Here is a 17,758-nt window from a genome sequence, read left to right as displayed (position 1 = left end):
TTTTCCCACCACACCAACCATGATGGCATTCTCTGGAGCAGGAGGGGTGAACTTCAGCCCACAAGTCTAATCCCACCCAGTGCCTGTTTTTATACGGCCGTGAACTTAGTGGCTTTTATGTTTTTTAATAGTCGGGAAAAAATCAAAAAAAGAATAATATTTTGTGGCAAGTGGAAATGAGCATCCATAAGTAAGGTTGTTTTTAGACGTGGACACACCCATGCGTTTGCCTGTTGTCTGTGGCTGCTTTCCTCCTGCAGCCTCAGAGCTGGGTGGTTGAAACTGAGACCGCCGTCTGGCCTGGGAAGCCTCAGATATTTACCATCTAGCTCTTTACAGAAAAGCGTGCTGACCCTGTTCTAGAGCAGAGCTGTTGAATAGAAATACAACGGGGGCTGGCCCCGTGGCCGAGTGGTTAAGTTCGCGCACTCCGCTGCAGGTGGCCCAGTGTTTCCTTGGTTCGAATCCTGGGCGCGGACATGGCACTGCTCATCAAACCACGTTGAGGCAGCGTCCCACATGCCACAACTAGAAGGACCCACAATGAAGAATATACAACTATGTACCAGGGGGCTTTGGGGAGAAAAAGGAAAAAATAAAAAATCTTTAAAAAAAAAAAAATAGAAATACAACGCAAGCCACAATCATAATGTAAAATTTTCCAGTAGCCACATTAAAAAAGAAACAGATGGGATTAATTTATTTTATTCAGGCAGTATATTTAAAATATTGCCATTTCAACATGTAACCCCAAAAAACTTATTAATGAGGTATTTCATATTTTTTTTCTTACAGTAAGATCTTCAGATCTGTTGTGTGTTTTGCACTCGTAGCACATCTCAGTTTGGAGTAGCTGGATTTTAAGTGCTCGGCAGCCACATGTTGCCAGTGGCTGCCGGATTGGACAGGGCAGGTGCAGAGGGAACTCAGCTGTTTCCGTGTTACGGGCTGTATTGGGCCTTCCAAGTGTAGCTAATACTGAGATAGACATCTTTGTGCACGTGGCCTTTCCCTTCTTTTAGAAGCTAGAGTCCCAGCAGTGGAACCATGGGGTCGCAGTCTGAGACGTTGTTGATCTGTGTTTTAGCTGCTCGCCCGTCTCAAGGGGAACTTGGAGGAAGAAAATCATCACCTCCTGAGCCAGATCCAGCTGTTGAGCCAACAGAACCAGATGCTTCTCGAGCAGAACATGGAGAGCAAGGAGCAGTACCACGAGGAGCAGAAGCAGTACATGTAAGGGGGTGTGGGGGTGATGCCTGTAGACAGAGGGGTCCTGGCTTCCCCACCCCACACCAAGACCGGTGATGTTCTGGGCAAAGAACTGTCCCTGGGCCCATTGGCGTCCTGAGGGCAAGGGGACAGACCATCCTACCAGCTCATCCTTCTCTTGGTTTCCCTGGAATGGTTCTAGATTTCCGCAGGTGGTAGTGGTTAGTTTTTGCTTGCTTTGCAAAGGCACTGCCCACTGACAGAAGCTGCTTAATCTGCTTTTAGAATTTTAGAATTCTGGGGGCCGGCCCTGTGGCCAAGTGGTTAGGTGTGCGTGCTCCACCTTTGGTGGCCCAGGGTTTTGCCAGTTCGGATCCTAGGCGTGGACATGGCACCTCTCATCAGGCTATACTGAGGCGGTGTCCCCCATGCCACAACTAAGAGGACCCACAACTAAAATATACAACTCTGTACTGGGGGGATTGGGGGAAGAAAAGCAGAGGGGGAAAAAAAGAAGATTGGCAATAGTTGTTAGCTCAGGTGCCAATCTTTAAAAAAAACAAAAGAATTAAGTTCACTTCTAAAAATATGATAGTGCTAATGAGAAGTGTCTTAGGGAAAGAATTCAAATCAAAGACTGAGCATAGGTGCTGTAACCTATCTCTTTCTATCTCCTGTGTCTGTTCTCCCCTGGATCACCTGGGGAGTGGGTTATTGATGTGACACTTGTCCTCCCTCAGCTGGTATTTATGGAGTGCTGGCTTCAGCGTAGGCCCTGGGAGGTGCACAGAACCAGTCCCCTGGTGGCCAGGAACTAGAATAGGGCTGGTGGGATGTGGAGCACAGCTGTGTCCATACCAGACAGATGTTCAGGAGCCACACGGAGGTGTGGAAGGAAGCGTAGTGGTGGGAGTTGGGGTTCTGAGCAGACACGGGATGGGGAGAAGGCAGGCCAGGTGGAGGGACGTGCGGTGGAGCACGGCAGTGGTCTGGGTGCAGGCAGTGTGCAGGGAGTGTCAGGAGAGAAGGCCGGAGAAGGAGGCCGGCGCTCAGTGTGGAAGGCTTCCATGCTCGGCTAACAAGTTTGGGTTCACTGGGAAGTGTTTGAGGCCTAGGAAGCTGCCAGACATAGAGGTCCGGAGGAAGAGCCGTGGTGCTGGAAACTTCGTGGTTTGGAAGTCGAGTAATCCAACGTGCATCTCGTGGATCCAGAGTGGTTTTCACCACTCCGCGCTGTGCTGGTTGGACTGTCCTTCCACGTGACCAGGAGTGGCTGGCCAGGCTGGGGAAGAGGAAACCCGCTGGCAGAGGGCCGTGGACACAGCAGACGCCGGTGTACTGTCCTGGCTTTCTCCGATGTAACAGTGCTCCTTTGTTCTCCTCCCAGCTCCATCTGCTCGTCTAGAGTTGGCTCTCCACCCACCGAAGGATGGTTTACATTGAAAACCACGCTGTCATTTGGGGCTAGAAATGACCATTGCTCCAAGTTGGCCTTCTGCAATCCAGCTGATAAAAATTGCCAGTAGAGGTTGGGCAGGTGCTAACTAGACGAGTAGGAGCCTGGCACCTGGGGGTTGGGGAGTGATTGGATGATGGTTTTGCATTAGAGAGTGTCTGCAGAAGGCCAGGGAGTTGGCAAGCTTCCCGGAGCCGGCTCCGAGTGGAGCACCAGGTGCTGGGAGGGGTGCGGCGCCTGCACTCCATGAGTGTGTGCATCTATGGGGCCAAACACAACCACGAAGCGTGAGGCCCAGCAGCACAGCTGTGAGCACAGAGTAACAACACAGATGTCAAGCCAGGGGAGCCAGGAGCAGAGCAAGGCTGGTGGTGGGGCCCCAGTATTTCGTGAAGCTGTCGCTTTTTATGAGGTGCTCACTTCATGGGGAACTCTTGGGAAAGTCCTCGGTTTGGGTGGAGCTGCAGCAGCTTCACACCTGAAGGAGCCTGAACAATTGCCTCTCGTCCAGAGGTGTCATTTTCATACAAGGAATCCAGGAGTCTGGGCTGTCAAGGCCACACAGGTGGCAAGAGGTGGGTGCAGGACAGGAGTCTGGTGGCCCTGACGGCACGTTGTATAGAGTCTACCACGTGCACCACCCCCATGATGCCCTGAGATAAAAACACACCCTTCGTATCAGGAAGGCCAGAATCTCCCCGTCAGCAGAGGTGCCGCACTTCGGGCAGCCCCAAGGTTCAAGAGGTTTCTGTTTGGTCCTTTCTGTGTATTTGTGAAATACACGGAAAATGTGAAGTGGTTTCCGACATTTAGAAATCAGGAGATTTCACTTCGTAGCCCAGGTTTCTGGCTTCTCTGGAAAAATCGGAAGATCTGCCCCCACCGGGTCTGCATTCCCTCCCATGTGGCAGCCATCTGCTGGAACTGGCACCATGTATTCGACCTTGCCACAGTCCCCACTACTCCCTCTGGTCTTTCCAAGCCCACTTGCTCCTTATCTCTTGGCTGTCCCCTGAAAGCTTTTGAGTTTGTTCCTGTGGAAGTGTTATCAGAAATTCGACCTTGGAATGGGTCAAGGTCAGAGGTCTGACTTTGCTGAACTGATGTTTTTCAACCTTGGTGCCCACCCAACTCCCTGAGGGCAGACCTCTCCCCCCGACCAAAGATATTGTCATTGAGCACCCCAGGAGCTAGCCTAAGTGCTAGTGTCTGACCCCAAGTGCGCCGTGTCCTGAATGACCTGACTGGAAAGTCCTTGGAGTTTCCCGGCTTGAGTTCCCAGGTGGTCAGGGCTTTGCTCCCTTACAGAAGATCCGGGATCTTTCGTAAGTCTCCTCGAGGTATTGAACCTTTCTGGAGCCGTGCTGGATGCTTCCATTCACATATTCCCAACTCAGTGATCATGCTCATCATGAGCATGTGACGTCTGAATCCCAGAAAAATGCCTGTATCCCCTGGGCCGGGTCCCAGGCTGGGCTGATGAGTCAATTCACTTGTTTTATTTAAAACTGGATTGTTTTTCTTTCCGCTCTGTTCACAGAGACAAATTAAATGCCTTACGGAGACAAAAGGAAAAACTGGAAGAAAAAATCATGGATCAGTACAAGTTCTACGATCCTGCTCCAAAGAAGTGAGTTGATTTAAGTTTCAGGGGCATAAACACAGAACAGAAAAGCTTCCTTTTTCAGGAATGGAGGGAAATCTGTAGCCTTCCAGAGCAGTGCCCAGCTTGTAGGGCCCGTATCCTCCACTACCTGGGAGGTCATCTCCCACAGCAAAAAGAGTTTAGAATTTCTTTAAGCCCCACCCTCCGTACTCCAGCCCCTCCTGGGAGGGAGGGCAGGTAACAGCTGACCCCATGACACCAAGGCCTAAATGAGCCGCGAACCCTTTAAGGGGCAGAGAGTCGTGGTTTTGGAGCCATTAAAGCAGGATGGAAGGGTTGCCTTGTCAGGTTTTGTCTCAGGATTTAACAGGACGTAGAAAGCCACGTTCCTGTTTTGGGTAGGACGCCTGGACCCACTGTTTTCAAACACAGGAACCTTTTGGCCTTACACAAATCGCTCTGGATTCACGGGACCCTGGGGCGGGTTCACAGACTCCTTCCCTTCCCCAGAGAGCAGCAGCCCTGGGTCGTGGGGCTGGCTGTCCCCAGAGACAACCGGCATCTGTCCAACAGGGCTTCCTCTGAGCCCAGGCACTGGCCCTTCAGGTTGTCCTGTTCTAGCCCAGCCCCAAAGTCAAAATCACCATGAATCCTTCAAGGCCTCTCTGTGGAAATCCCAGAACCACAGAATCTCAGAACCTCCGCCTCTGCCTTCTGTTACAGAGAGATTGAGGCCGGGTGAGGAAAGGGAGGGATGGGTGGAAACGCAGTGCTGTGCAGTGGCAGGGCCAGGGTTCAAACCCGGGCTGGTCTCCTCGCTACGTTGGAATGCCTCCCTTTGCCAGTTCACTACAGCTTCATCACTTACCTTCTAAATTCACCGTTTTTAATTCAGATGACTCACTCTCCCCTGCTCCCCTCCCCTTGCCCGATTCCTCAGCGCCAGGCTGTAGTCAACGAATGCCAGCTTACGCACTTATTCACTTTAGCAGAACAGGAGGAGGTCAGTGACTGTTCCCGAAAGTGGCATTTTGACAGAAAAATTGCCCACGAACACAGCTCCGATTAGCTCTGTACCACCTCCTTTATTTCTCAAAGATAATCAAGAGTTAACGGGCCTATTGGAAGCTGTTTTCCTGAGAGACTAGTGTGCGTTTCTGCCACGATGCACCCTTCTGCCATCCCTCGGCCTGTGTGTAACTGAGAATTATCTTCCACCTCCTGAGCCCCCATTGCAGTGATCATGGGGGTTGTGGAGAGTACCATCATTCTGAACCCCAAGTTAATGGCCAGCTTCCCAGGCTGGTGATGGCAACCTCAGGCCACGTTAGGGCACCCAGTGACCTGCTGGAGGGGGCAGTGAGGGTTGGTTGTGTCCTAAAAATCTCCGTCTCACTAGGAAAAACCACTGGATTGGAGCCAAAGCCTTAGTCAAGCTTATCAAACCAAAGAAAGAGGGTTCCAGAGAACGACTGAGGTCAACCACAGATGGCCCTCCCTGGCCGTCGGAGTCCCCAGACCCGGCCTCACCGTCTGCTTCTCAGCCTCTCAGATCGCAGTCAGAGAACCCCGAGACCACCCCATCAGGCTCAAATGGTGCAGAAGAGCGTGACCCCCACAACGGGCCCGTGGGGAAAGGTAGGGGGGCCGGCCTGGCCGCAGTCAGGGTGTGGAGGGGACGATCTCAAGGACTCCCCCGTTGGACTGGGTAGGATGCGACGGGGTGTGGATGTGCACATGTGTTTGTAGGGCGTGAGGGTGTACTGCATACGTGCACATCTGTCTCCTTAGGTGTGTTAATAACCAAGTAGAAAATAGACATCCAAGTCAGTGTTGTGGCAGCTTCATCCCATAACTATTTTGTTATTTTACGACGACAGTCATCGCTCATCACGTAGATGTGGTTGGGACTCAAATATCCAAAGCTGATAGCCACGTAGGCACCATAGAGACAAGCTCAGTAGCGTATGTTTTGGGGTTTCCTTGTATGTGTCAAAGATGTAGGGTAAGCTCTTTCTATAGGGAGATCCTGGTGTTTTTATACATCCTGTGCGTACGCAGGATCCTCAGCAAGTCTTGTGTGGCTCTCGTCTTTTGATCACTTTGAAAGGCAGCTCAGGTTTTCTTCTCCCACCTGATCTGGACTGAGGTCCTCCCACCACAGGGCACAGTGTACCTTTTCACTTAGGGCTGTCGTTTGGGGTTTGCCCGAGGTTCTGAAATGGATTTCTAGTTGTATGTGGTGTATTTCATGGAATCTAAGAGGCTGTCAATATAAGATGCACAATTGCTTCACGTTTCACTAGGGAAAAAACACTGGCAGCCAAATGATGCAGTGTGCACCCCGTGGAACTGTGATTAGCCTCTTGTTGAAGAGCTCTTCTAAAAGACCGAATTAGGTTTTTGTGTACACACACAAAAGGAAAATATGAGCAGAATAAATTGGTGTGACAGGGACAATTTTGTCACAGTTGCCACCCAGCCAACGGTCACTGTAAGACATCGTGAAAGCTGCGTCCTGATTTCAGAGATGTTAAGGTATGGGGGGAAATGTGCATCTTAGAATCGATTAAACACAGCAGATGCCTTAAATGTCGTTAAATTTTCAAATTTACTTTTAAAATACTGCTTATGGATTGCTTATGCCAAACCTGCACCCTGAGTAATTTAAATTTTTATGAAGGACGCCAGGACTTTCTGAAGATCACTTATACCTGAGACCCATGTGTTCTCGGGGGCTGACATTACAGCACTAAGGGCCAGTGACAGAGCCACCCTCTGAGTGTGACTTGTGACAAGCCTTTCAGGGGTGACATTCACCACTTCAAATCCTGTCATTGTCATTTCAAATGCATAAAAGAAATATGGTCACGAGCACACATTTTCGGGGAGGCATGGTTGCATTCCTATTCTTTATGGGGAATGAAGTTAGGGAAAAGCCTCGTGCAGGTAAACGATGATGAAGTTTAGCATTTGCGTTTCCCTGGAGGGCTTCTCTTGCCTCGGGTTTTCATATCGGCTATTTAAATTTTTTAACATTTATCACCTCAACTTGAATTATTCTTTACGTTCACTTTTTTTAATTAACTATAAGCAGCCTAATTGAGTTGGGAAGACGTTTCAGAGGAAAAAAATGATTTACTGGTCCAGACTGTCGCACCAACCCGTGAATGAGCACATCAGTGATAATTATTAATAACAGCAGCCACGTGTTGGACGGGCTCTCTTAGCTCAGCACCCTTTTAACTAATTTACATGGTTTATCTGTCTCATTTAGTCCTAACTATCCTGTGAAGTGATAATTATCCCCTTTAGAGCTGAGAAAGTGAGGTTCAACAAGATTCAGCGCTTGCTGATACGTTAAGTAGTACAACTGAGATCCCAGCACAGGTCTGCCTTGAATTTAAGTTGGTCCCTTATTCTGTGGTGTGAGTGACGGCCACCAGGTGGCGCTGTGGAGGAAGGAATAACCGAGGTTCTGGTCTCAGCTTTAATCCTCAATCCGAAATTGGATAAATCGTCTAGCTTAATGTTTGACACATTCAGCAAGTTAGACCAATTATCTGCTCTGATAAGGCTTTCTAATTTGAAGGCCGTGAAGTGTAGGATTGTAGTAGAGGATGCGTAGGAAGTCTAAAGGATGTAATTCTTGGTGTTGAGGGGTTTTTGGTATGAAAAAGAGGCATTTTCATTATTTTTAAACTCATCCTGCCAAAAGAGGTTATTTTAGATGTACAAATATTATTGGCAAATACTTCAGGGAGACCATTTCATTACAGCCGGCCAGAAACACGTCATTAAGTATTTCCAAGGTCCTAGAACCAGGAGGAGGAGGAGTGTGGGAGCCAAATTGTCAGGGAGCCTGTCATTAAAATGGATGAGTAAGAAAAGCCGGGTCCTAAATTAATAAACATTTTCACTTAATAATTCAACACATTTAAATTGAAAAACAGTCCAAGCCGTTGGCTCCTTGAGCCATAGATAATTCTCCTCACAAGCTGAGTAAGTAAAGCACTGACACTAAGATGCCGCTAAATTAATTAAATTGAGTCTGAGCATAAATGATTCACCGAGTCTTGATTCCGGCCTTGTCCTGGGTATTGTTTCCATCCTTCCCGGGCTGGACAGGATTCTGATTCCCTAAGTGCGTGTAGCTGATTTAGAGTCATTTGTTGTTATTCATTTCATTTATTTGTTGTTGTTTTTTTTTTTTCCTTCCTCTTTTGGGTTATCCGGGTGATAACAATTTAGCAACTCAGCGCAAAAAGAGTCCCTTTTTGAGAAGCAAAAGCAAGGACAAAGACAAGTCTCCAACGGCCCACCCGGCTCTCTCTAAACGCCTGCGGTTCTGGTCTTCCTCTGACATCCCATCCTCTCCTAACGAGCCTGTCCCTTTCTCAGAGATTGGAGACTTCTAGTCCTTTCCCTTTACCATGTGTCTTCATCCTGTGTCCTCCTTCATTTCTGAAACTCAGACAAACCAAAAACAGTACCTAAAGGCCAGATGCACTGTAGCGGACCCTTCTCCCGACCCCACCTCCAAGCCAAGCTTAAAGTAGCCAGCGTGGATTCTCATTTCAAAAGAGAAGATGAGTTGTCACACCCTCTGGACCCGTTTCTCCAGCGCAGCACAGTATTAGGGGAGCCTCGGGACATCCATGCACAGGTCCTTGGGCCAGGATGTCCGTGCTAAGTAAGTCCAGGGGCCGTGTGCTGCCCGCCCTCTCGCACCTGCAGGCTTATGTCATGCCCGTGTGTAAAGCCGAACTGGTCCGTTGTCGCTTCGCTGCCTACAATATACGGCCTCTCAAGTGAGATTGGGTTTTTTTTAAGACTTATTTTTTAGCAGCTAAATTTAAAACTGCTGCCCTTTTCTCCTCTTTCTTTGTCAGAGCACTGAATTGTTGGCTTTTGCTAATAAGGCCCTTTCTAGATGTGTTCTGTGTCTGGAAGGATTTATTGCTCCGTTCAAGCATTTTGAATAAATGAATCAATGTTGCTGAGCCAGAGTTCAGCCCAGAATGAAGTTTTGTGGCTGTGCTGTAGGTCTCTGACCTCTCGGATGCTGCCGTTAATACAGTAGTGGACAAAGAGAACGTCAGCACACGGTGACACCCAGGGCGGGTCGCTAGAGGCCTTTAGCTACTGCCGTATTTTCTCTCTCCAGTCATTCGTGTACCATCTTCATGATGTTTGCCATATCTTTATATCACCTGTATGATTACTTACATATTTTCTCTTGAATTGACTCACCATTTCCACTTAAATTTATTTTAAAAGGAAAGATTATTGTCAGTACTGTAAATGGAAAACCAGTATCACCATAAAAACAAGGTAACTGTAGAAATTAATCCAGAACTCCGGCAATGTTGAAGTCGGCTGACGTGGCGCCGACCTCATCTCGTGCACGCGCTTCAGGCACCCTGGGCCTCCGGGCCTCTGTCTTCAGAGCATGCTGTTGGGATCGTGCTGTTCCTCTGCCGTCCGTGCTAACTGTTTGCTCATCTCCGCCTCCCCTCTGCTGCTCATTTTAACTCCACCTGTTGGATGCCTGTCCCAGTTCATTCCACCAGACTTGAGTCTTGCTTCTCATCAAGGTTATCTTTCAAAATCCAAATTTTCCCTTGATTTCAAGTCGTAAGATTTGGGCACCTAGAACTTCACAGTGAGTCCAGACTTTGAGTGGCTGCGGGGGCAGGTGGGGCAGGTCCGTGGGAGAGCGTGGAGAAGGGCTGAAGTCTCCACGTCCACAGCCTCGGGGAGCCTGGAGCGGGACGCTGTGCACAACAGCACTGCCCTAATGCTGTTAGGAATTCCAGCCGCGTTAGTGTTTATCCTGTATTTGGAGAGCCCATCCCTTTTCCTACTAGGTAGTTGGAGTTAGGGTTTTGGTCTTTTTTTAATGTTTTTATGTAGGATTCTATTTAATTTTGACAAAAGTATATGTTCCTGGTAGAAAATTTAGAGATTGTGGAAAAACACAAGCTATGAGGTAAAAGTTATTCTTGCCGTCAGCCTCACCGTGTGATGAGGCTTCTGAAGTTAGTGTTAGGGCGCTGGTTAACCCTCTTCCTCGAATCATAAGTGAAGCCAGTTGGAGGCTGCACATCCCAGACCTTCAGGGCCTCGGCTGCAGGTCCAGGGTAATCCTGAGCAGACATCTGTGAGGATCTTTTTAAATCAGGGATTGGAGTTAGAGACAGTGTTGCACAGACAGCTAGTGTGCCCTGTAGTTACTATGTTGGACAGTGACCAACGTTTTGTTTGTCCTCTTGGGTTCTCCCTTTATTTTCTCCCAGCCTTTTAGGGCTCACAGTGTGACCCATCATTAGAGCCAGGGCCAGCCTCACCGGGCCTCCGACACCGGCCTGCCACCAGGGCCCCTCCTCTTTCAACCACAGCCCGGGAGGCGCGGCCGCCCAGCTTTTGTCCCGTGGTCCGTGTGCCTTGCTGCCCCTGCTTCTAGGCCTCAGTGTGGTAGCCCAGCCTTGGCACAGGATTGCACAGCCCCATTTCTCAATGTCCTTCTCTGCCCCAGGCCCTGGGGACCCAAAACCAAAGCGAGGGTCCCCGCACGGTGGCAGCCTTGACCGCACGGATGCGTCCGCTGACCTGACCCTGAAGCCCTGGCCCTTGGAGCTGGGCTCCCGGACCTGTTCAACCTCAGCTATCACTACAACCCCTTCCAGCTCCACCCCCATCTCCCGGCACCCAGGCCGTACCAAAGGTGAGTCACCGCCCCTCCAGAGCCAAGGGGGATGAGCATCTGGGGCCCAGGGTCCTCCTGAAGACCCTGGGCTCTCAGAGGCAGGAGGGGTCTCTTGGGCTGAGAGGTATGAGCAGAGTGGTCAAGCTGTGGGCAACCTTTGGCATCCTGCAGATGCAGGTACAGACCTCAGCTCTGCCTGCCGGCTGGGTGACTTTGGGCGGGGAGCTTGCCCATCTGGAGGCCCAATCCTAAGCTGCTAATGGGAAAGCCCCAGAACCCAGTGCCGCCGCCACCACCGTTCAGGAATGTGGCACCAGGTAGCTCCAGGGGGAAGTGAAGGTGCAGCTGAGAACCAGAGTTGGGGCTAAAAGTAGGCACCTTCCCTCACCCCACTTTGTAGAAGTCTGGGGTTTATTCTCGAGAGAGGATACTTGAGGGGGTCTCTGACCTAGAGGGCAGTGGTAGAGTGAAGGGCAGGTGTCCTAAACTGAAAAACAGGGGATTCAGTGAGGGGTCCACAAACTGAATGTCTCCCAGGATGCCAGTAACCATGCATGTTCACACTTTAGACTCAAGATTAAGATATTCACGCCATAAGATTAGCTTGAGAAATTCCCAGCAGAACGGCTCAGTCAGATCCTGCCAGAGGAAGCCCGTGGAAGTTCAGGGGTCCCCGGACACCTGAGGAGAGCCTCCAACAGCAGACAGAGACCAGGAGCAGTGGGAGGGGCAACAGAGCAGACAGACGCTAAGCTTTGAACAGATGACAGCTTTAAAATGCCCATCGTTAATATAGTCAAGGATGAGCGAAAAGCTGTTGTACCATGAAACAAGAACAGGGTGCTGTAAAAAGGAGCAGTGAGGGGGAGAACACTTGGAAATTTAAAACATGCAAACAGAAGAGAAAAGATAGAATTTAAAACTAAAAAAGACGTTCTGCTTATGATTTAGAGATACAAAAAGATCCAGAGAAGCAGTGGAAAGAGCTGAAAGCAATCGCCTTTGGGGGTGTTAGAAATTGGAGAGAATGGGAATGGGTTATTTTTCATAATACCACCCACTCAGCTCTTGAAACCATGGGCATACCTAAATAACCTTGATTTGACAAACAAAACAAAGCAAAGACAGGGTCCCTGTCCTCATCGTGTGCCTGGGTTAGCTTCATGACTTGTCCCAGTTACTTACAAGCAGGAAACACCCTGGGGAAAAGATGAGTTGAGTGGGCACAGGGCAGCCAGGTGGTCCTTCTCCCCTCCTGGCCAGACACTGAAAGTGGCAGTCACTTACTGTTGGATGTCAGGAATTGAGCCATGTGCTGGCTGGGACAGGCATGCTCAGCCCAGCATGGCAAGGGTGTTCGTTGTAGGCAGTCAGCAGTCTCCCCCAGGCTCCCAGGCTTTGGGGTGCAGAAGCTCTGCCTGGTCTCGGGAAGGAGCTGGGAGCACCATCTCTTCTCAAACTTCCAACAGCCTGTGTGGTTCAAGGCCCGACCCCCTAGGCTAACCCATGGGTTGTTTCAGCCTGGCTTGCGTCACTGAGCCAGAGCCCAAGCCTAGAAACATCACTGGCGGCTTGTACTCCTGCAGAGCCTGCCTGAGGGTGTGTCACCACTGCAAACCCAGCACTGTTCACGGCGAGTTCCCAGGACCCCAGTTCTCATGCTCGGGGCATTCATTGCCAGTGGATGTATGTCTTCAGAATGGAAACCCTCTTGTCGTTTTGGAGGGGACGCAGAGCCTGCTGTAAGAGGGGAAGCAGCAGGCTTCAGGCACAGGGCGTTTCCCAGTCCCTCTTTCTCAGGGAGGGGGCGGTTGACCGGTGGCGCGCGGATTCTCAGGTCCGTTCCTGGTTAGGAGCTGCTGGTGCGCACTGTAGTCTCCTGGGGCTCACCATCGCCGCTCAGCTGGTGCGTTCTCCCCTTTTCCTTCCTCCCGCCTCCTGAAGACAGCGCGGCCCCTGGGAGAGAATTGCTTCACGGCCCTTTGCTTTTAGTGCGGCCGGCCCTTGAGCTTGGAAGGGGCTCCCCGGGGTACTAAATATTCAGCTCTGTTTGCTGCATTATCCTTAGGCCAGAACACAGCTGTAGTCTTGAGTCTCAGTGACTGCACAGGCAGAAGTGGGATTCAAAGTTGAATCGATAGGAGTCGGGAATGTGAGCGCTGTTCCAGCAGGAGAAACAGGGAGGGATGGTAGAGGCAGACCCTCAGGGCACTGTCCCCATGCCCCTCCCTCACCCCCGAAGCTGGACACTGCCATGGCGCAGGTGCCGGGCAAGGGTCAGAAGTAGCCGTCTGGCAGAGGGCCCAGGTTTCCCTATGGGTGTCTGGAACCCCTAACTCACCAGCCTTGTTTTCCTGGTAGGCTACAACTCGGATGACAGCCTCTGCGAGCCGTCCCTGGAGCTCGAGTTCACCAACCACAGGCAGTACGGTAAGTGGTCAGTGCATTGTGCCCTTGGGTGTGGGGTCTCAGACTTGTTTTTGTGCACGGTACCTTTCCTTCAATCTGAGTCCTGTGTGGAAATCCAACACACAGAACAGGTGAAAGTGGAGTGGTTATGTTGAAGTGAACATGGGGGCGCCCACAGCTCCTCCAGCCACCTTCCTTGCCCTCCCCAGGTGTCTCAGCATGTAGCTTCTGCTTACATACCTCCAGTGATAGGGAAGTCACTACCTATCAAGCATCCTACTTCTACAGGCTCTGATTCCCCTTGCTTTAAAGCACCCCACAGGTTTGCCTGGATGTTTTGGTGACCCACACAGGGAGCATTGATTGCGGGAAGGTCTCTCACTGTCCTCACTTGGATTTTAGTTGCCCAGAGTAGTGCCAAACTGTATTTAGTCCTGGCAATTGTTAAAAACACTTGCCATTTGAGTTAGGCATGGTGTCAATTTCTGTAGAAGGGAAACAGTGAATTATACCAGGCTTCTCAAAAATTAAAAGCTGCTTTGGGTTTTTGTAGTTTTTCAGAAACAAAAATGCTAGAAGGATGGGAAGATAATTCTTTTAAAAAAAAAAAACAAACTCAGAAAGTTTCCGTCAAATTCAGTTTACTTCTGAAGCATCAGCAGTCAGTGTAGGAGCCAGCATTGTCTCCTACCCTGTCCAGTGTCTTAAAAAGTCTCATGATGCTACGTCCATTCACACAAATGCAGACATTTACAATTTCCATGAGTAAAGGCAGGCTCTGTGGTGAAACAGATTGGCACGAGGGAGTGAAGGATAACGCAGCAGGAGGCGTCTGCTGCGCATTGGTAAGTCACTGAGCGGCCAGATTTATGCTTAAGTCAGCTGACCAAAGAGATTTTCTTCCTAAATATCCTGATTCCTCAAGCTTCTCTTATCAGAAAAAAGAAGACAAAGGGGTTTTCAATGCAGGACTTGAATAAACCTGCTTTGGGATCCCATTGATTTGTATCACAATTTTCTTTTAGTGGAAGTTTTTTTTGGTGAAGAAGATTGGCCCTGAGCTAACATCTGTGCCAATCTTCCTCTACTTTATGTGGGATGTCGCTACAGTGTGGCTTGATGAGCAGTGCTAGCTCCACACCCAGAATCCAAACCTGTGAACCCCCGGCCACCAGAGCAGAGCACGTGAACTTAACCACCATGACCCTAGGCTGGCCCCTTATTTTTTTTTAGAGAGAGAGAGATGTGTTTTTTATTTCAAATTTTCCCATCTCAAAGAGGGGATTCATTCTGCTTTTACACTGTTTACGAAAACCAAGTGTTTGTTGGCCCGTCCCCAGCCCCCGTTTGCTAACAGGTCTTTTCCAGATGCCTGCTATTTGCAGCATACCAGGTCTTGGGAACGGGCTGCCCTATAGACCCAGTAAATCAAGACAGACTTTCCTGGGGGGAGGGGGGAGGAGCAGAGCGTCTCCCAGTGTGTCTCCAGTCCTCAGTGCCGTTCAGCTCCACACCAGCTGTGTGCTGGGGGGATGCAGAGATGACAGACACAGTCCCTGTCCCTCGGGGGTTCATGGTGCAGCAGGACAAACACTGAGACGGGGAGGCTGGTGAGGGCCGTGATGCTGAGCGCTGCTGGAAGCGTGGACCAGCAGAGGTGGGTCTGCAGGCCTTGCAGGGACGGCCTGCCTTTTGCAGGGGTGGGGCCCCCAGTCCTGCAGCCAGTGCTCACCGTCTGATCCGAGAGTGGCCGCAGACACCCTCAGGCCACACACACCGAGGCTGGGAGGACTCGTTTCCTCCAGCGCTTGTCACCCTGAAGGTCGATGTTTCCCTTTGGGGCGGATGTAAATTCGAGATGAGCAAGCACAGAAGCTGCAGGACAGCAAACAACCAGGAAGAGCGCGTGTTGCCTTTCCTCCTGAGGGTCCCCACACGCCCTCCCACAGCTCACCAGAGTGAAGCTGCACCTGCTCCCTCGTACACGTGTGGCACACACTGCTGTTTCCTCCCTCCCACCCTCGTCAGCTTGCACTGATGTGGTCTAGGCAGGGGGTTTTTGCAAGTTCCAGAAAGTTCTATGTAGTAATAGGTGTGGGCAGCCCCGCCCCAACCACTGGCTGACCAAGAGCCACCCTTTTCTTGTCTGCTTTCTGTACTGGAGTTCTGCATGACATTTCTTTCATTAACAAAATTGTTTTAAGCCCCGGCCCTAGACCTGATAGAAATAGCTAACACAGATGGTTATCTCGGGGCAGCCTGCTGTGTGCTACGCCTGCACTGAGCTGGTGGAGCCTGGCATCCTCGTGGGAGCGTGTAGAGAATCGCAAGTCCGCCCTTCCTCAGGGCCTTCGCCTTGCCTTGGGCACAGGGTTACCCGGTTACATGATTTGTCTCAGATTAGATGCGCTCGTCCGGGGTGTCCCAGGTCCTCGGCCCTTCAGGTTAAATGTGGTCGTGTTCTTTCAGCGTCCCGGCCGGGGAGCTTGGAGAGCAGCAGAAATGCGTCCAGTGACAGCTCCCCTCTTAACCTCAAAGGTAAGTGGGCCTTTCCTTCTGGGCACTTTTCAGTGTAGTTAGATCTTTGGCTCTGGGCTCATATTACTTTTATAATTTAAAAAATACAGTTCACAAGAGCCCCCAGCGTGTTGTCCGTTTGCGTTCCGAGCCCGCAGCACGCGGTTTCAGGCTCAGGCTTGCGAGTTTGGAGGGATTTGTGTTCGCCCCCCTTCACCCGCACTGACCAGCTCTGGGCGCTGGGTGAGGCACCCATCCTCTGAATCCAAGATCCCTCGTCTTTGGAATGGGGGCAGTAACAGGAGTTCCATTCCGTTGTGGTCAGAGAACATAGTGGATGACTTTGATTCTTTTGAATGTTTCTAAGTTTGTTTTACGGGGCAGAATATGGCCTGTCTATTTAATGAATGCTTCCTGTGCACTTGAGAAGCGTGTGCGTGCTGTCCCAAGACCGTAAACTCTTCCGAAGATTTTTTCTTCTTAGCGTCTACACACCGGCCCCTAGAAGAACACCTAGCATGTGGCAGGTGCTAGAGAGACCTTGAATACATGAATGGATGAGCGCTAACGTGTGTGCCTTACAGCTGTTAATAATTTAGGTTTAGCAGAAGATTTCCACTTTTACCTCTAGTTCTTTTTTTTAAATGCCAAAGTGCAATTCTGAAGTATTCCAAAATGCCGTTAATATCCAGAATCCCGCCTGGGAGAAGCGCGCCCTGTGTTGTCAGCCAGGGTTCTCTCTGCGGTCAGTGCAGGGCAGTGCAGAGCCCTGGAGCAGGTGAGCGGGGGGTGGGGACTGATGTGTGCTCCTCTGTGTCGGCCCTGCGACACCCAGGTTCCTCCGACCAGCTCCACGGCAGGTCCGAGAGCTTCAGCAGTGAAGACCTGATCCCCAGCAGGGACACAGCTACTCAGCCACAGGATGCCAGCGCCCCGGGACGCACTGCCCTCGGCCGCCATGAGTACCCCCCACCCCGGAACGGGCCTCTCGCACAGGAGGGCATCCAGAAGAGGGGCGTGGCCCAGCCGCATGCCGGAGCACGGCCCTGCTCCGCCTCCCCGAGCAGCGAGATGGTCACCCTGGAGGAGTTCCTAGAGGAGAGCAACCGGAGCTCCCCCACCCCCGTGAGTGGCCCAGGGCTCAGATGTGGTGGGCCTCTTCCCTCTCTCTCTCTCCCCCCGCACCAGGACTGTAGGCAGGGGCCGTGGCAGCAAAGTCACAGAAAAGGATGGAGGTGGGCGTGGCGTGGCCTAGGTGCAGAGCTGGCTTGCATGGGGGAGCATAGCCAGTAGCCAGCAAACTATCAGGTGCTGGCGGCCAGCCCAGACCTCGGAGGCTGTTTTCTCCATCTGTGAAGCAAGCGGGCGGAAATTTGTTGCCGACATGGAGGGTGGGGGTGGTGGAGAAGCAGCACTGGGCGTTTCTCCAGAGACAGTGTGGCCAGCACCCAACTTGCAGGGTTGGGATCTCACACTAGGTTTCGTGGCAGAGCTCGGAATATCCCCTTACCCTGAGCCTTCATCTGCAGAGGTCGCAAATTTTTTCTGGAAAGGACCAGATAGTAAATATTTCAGGCTTTCAGGGCTGCATGACTGCAACTGCTGTCGCAGCTACTCAGCTCTGCCGTTTTAGTGGGAAAGTGGACTCAGACCCTCTGTCAGTGAGCAGACGTGACTGTTCCAATAGAACTTTCCTGTGGACACTGACATTCGAATTTCGTACCATTGTCACGTCACAAAAGGTTATTCTTTTTAAAAAATGTTTTTCGGTCGTTTAAAAACGTAAGAATTATTCTTAGCCCACAGGCCACACAAGAACGTGCAGCAGCCTGAGTCGGCCCACAGCTCTGAT

General features: G+C 50.8%; 1 protein-coding gene across 3 annotated transcripts in view; it reads left to right on the top strand.

The window, feature by feature from the left end:
• CCDC88C (coiled-coil domain containing 88C) overlaps positions 1 to 17,758 on the top strand; it is a 131,715-nt gene that overhangs the window by 108,493 nt on the left and 5,464 nt on the right. For all 3 annotated transcript variants that reach the window (XM_046647299.1, XM_046647300.1, XM_046647301.1), the window contains 7 exons: positions 1,088 to 1,233; positions 4,206 to 4,295; positions 5,671 to 5,909; positions 10,810 to 10,998; positions 13,342 to 13,410; positions 15,859 to 15,927; positions 16,742 to 17,031. In XM_046647299.1, the coding sequence (XP_046503255.1) occupies positions 1,088 to 1,233; positions 4,206 to 4,295; positions 5,671 to 5,909; positions 10,810 to 10,998; positions 13,342 to 13,410; positions 15,859 to 15,927; positions 16,742 to 17,031 (1,092 nt within the window). The remainder of the gene's footprint in view (positions 1 to 1,087; positions 1,234 to 4,205; positions 4,296 to 5,670; positions 5,910 to 10,809; positions 10,999 to 13,341; positions 13,411 to 15,858; positions 15,928 to 16,741; positions 17,032 to 17,758) is intronic.

The sequence above is a fragment of the Equus quagga genome, chromosome 20, assembly GCF_021613505.1.
Source record: "Equus quagga isolate Etosha38 chromosome 20, UCLA_HA_Equagga_1.0, whole genome shotgun sequence".
Taxonomy (NCBI): Eukaryota; Metazoa; Chordata; class Mammalia; order Perissodactyla; family Equidae; genus Equus; species Equus quagga.
This window is presented reverse-complemented; position numbering and strand designations above follow the sequence as displayed.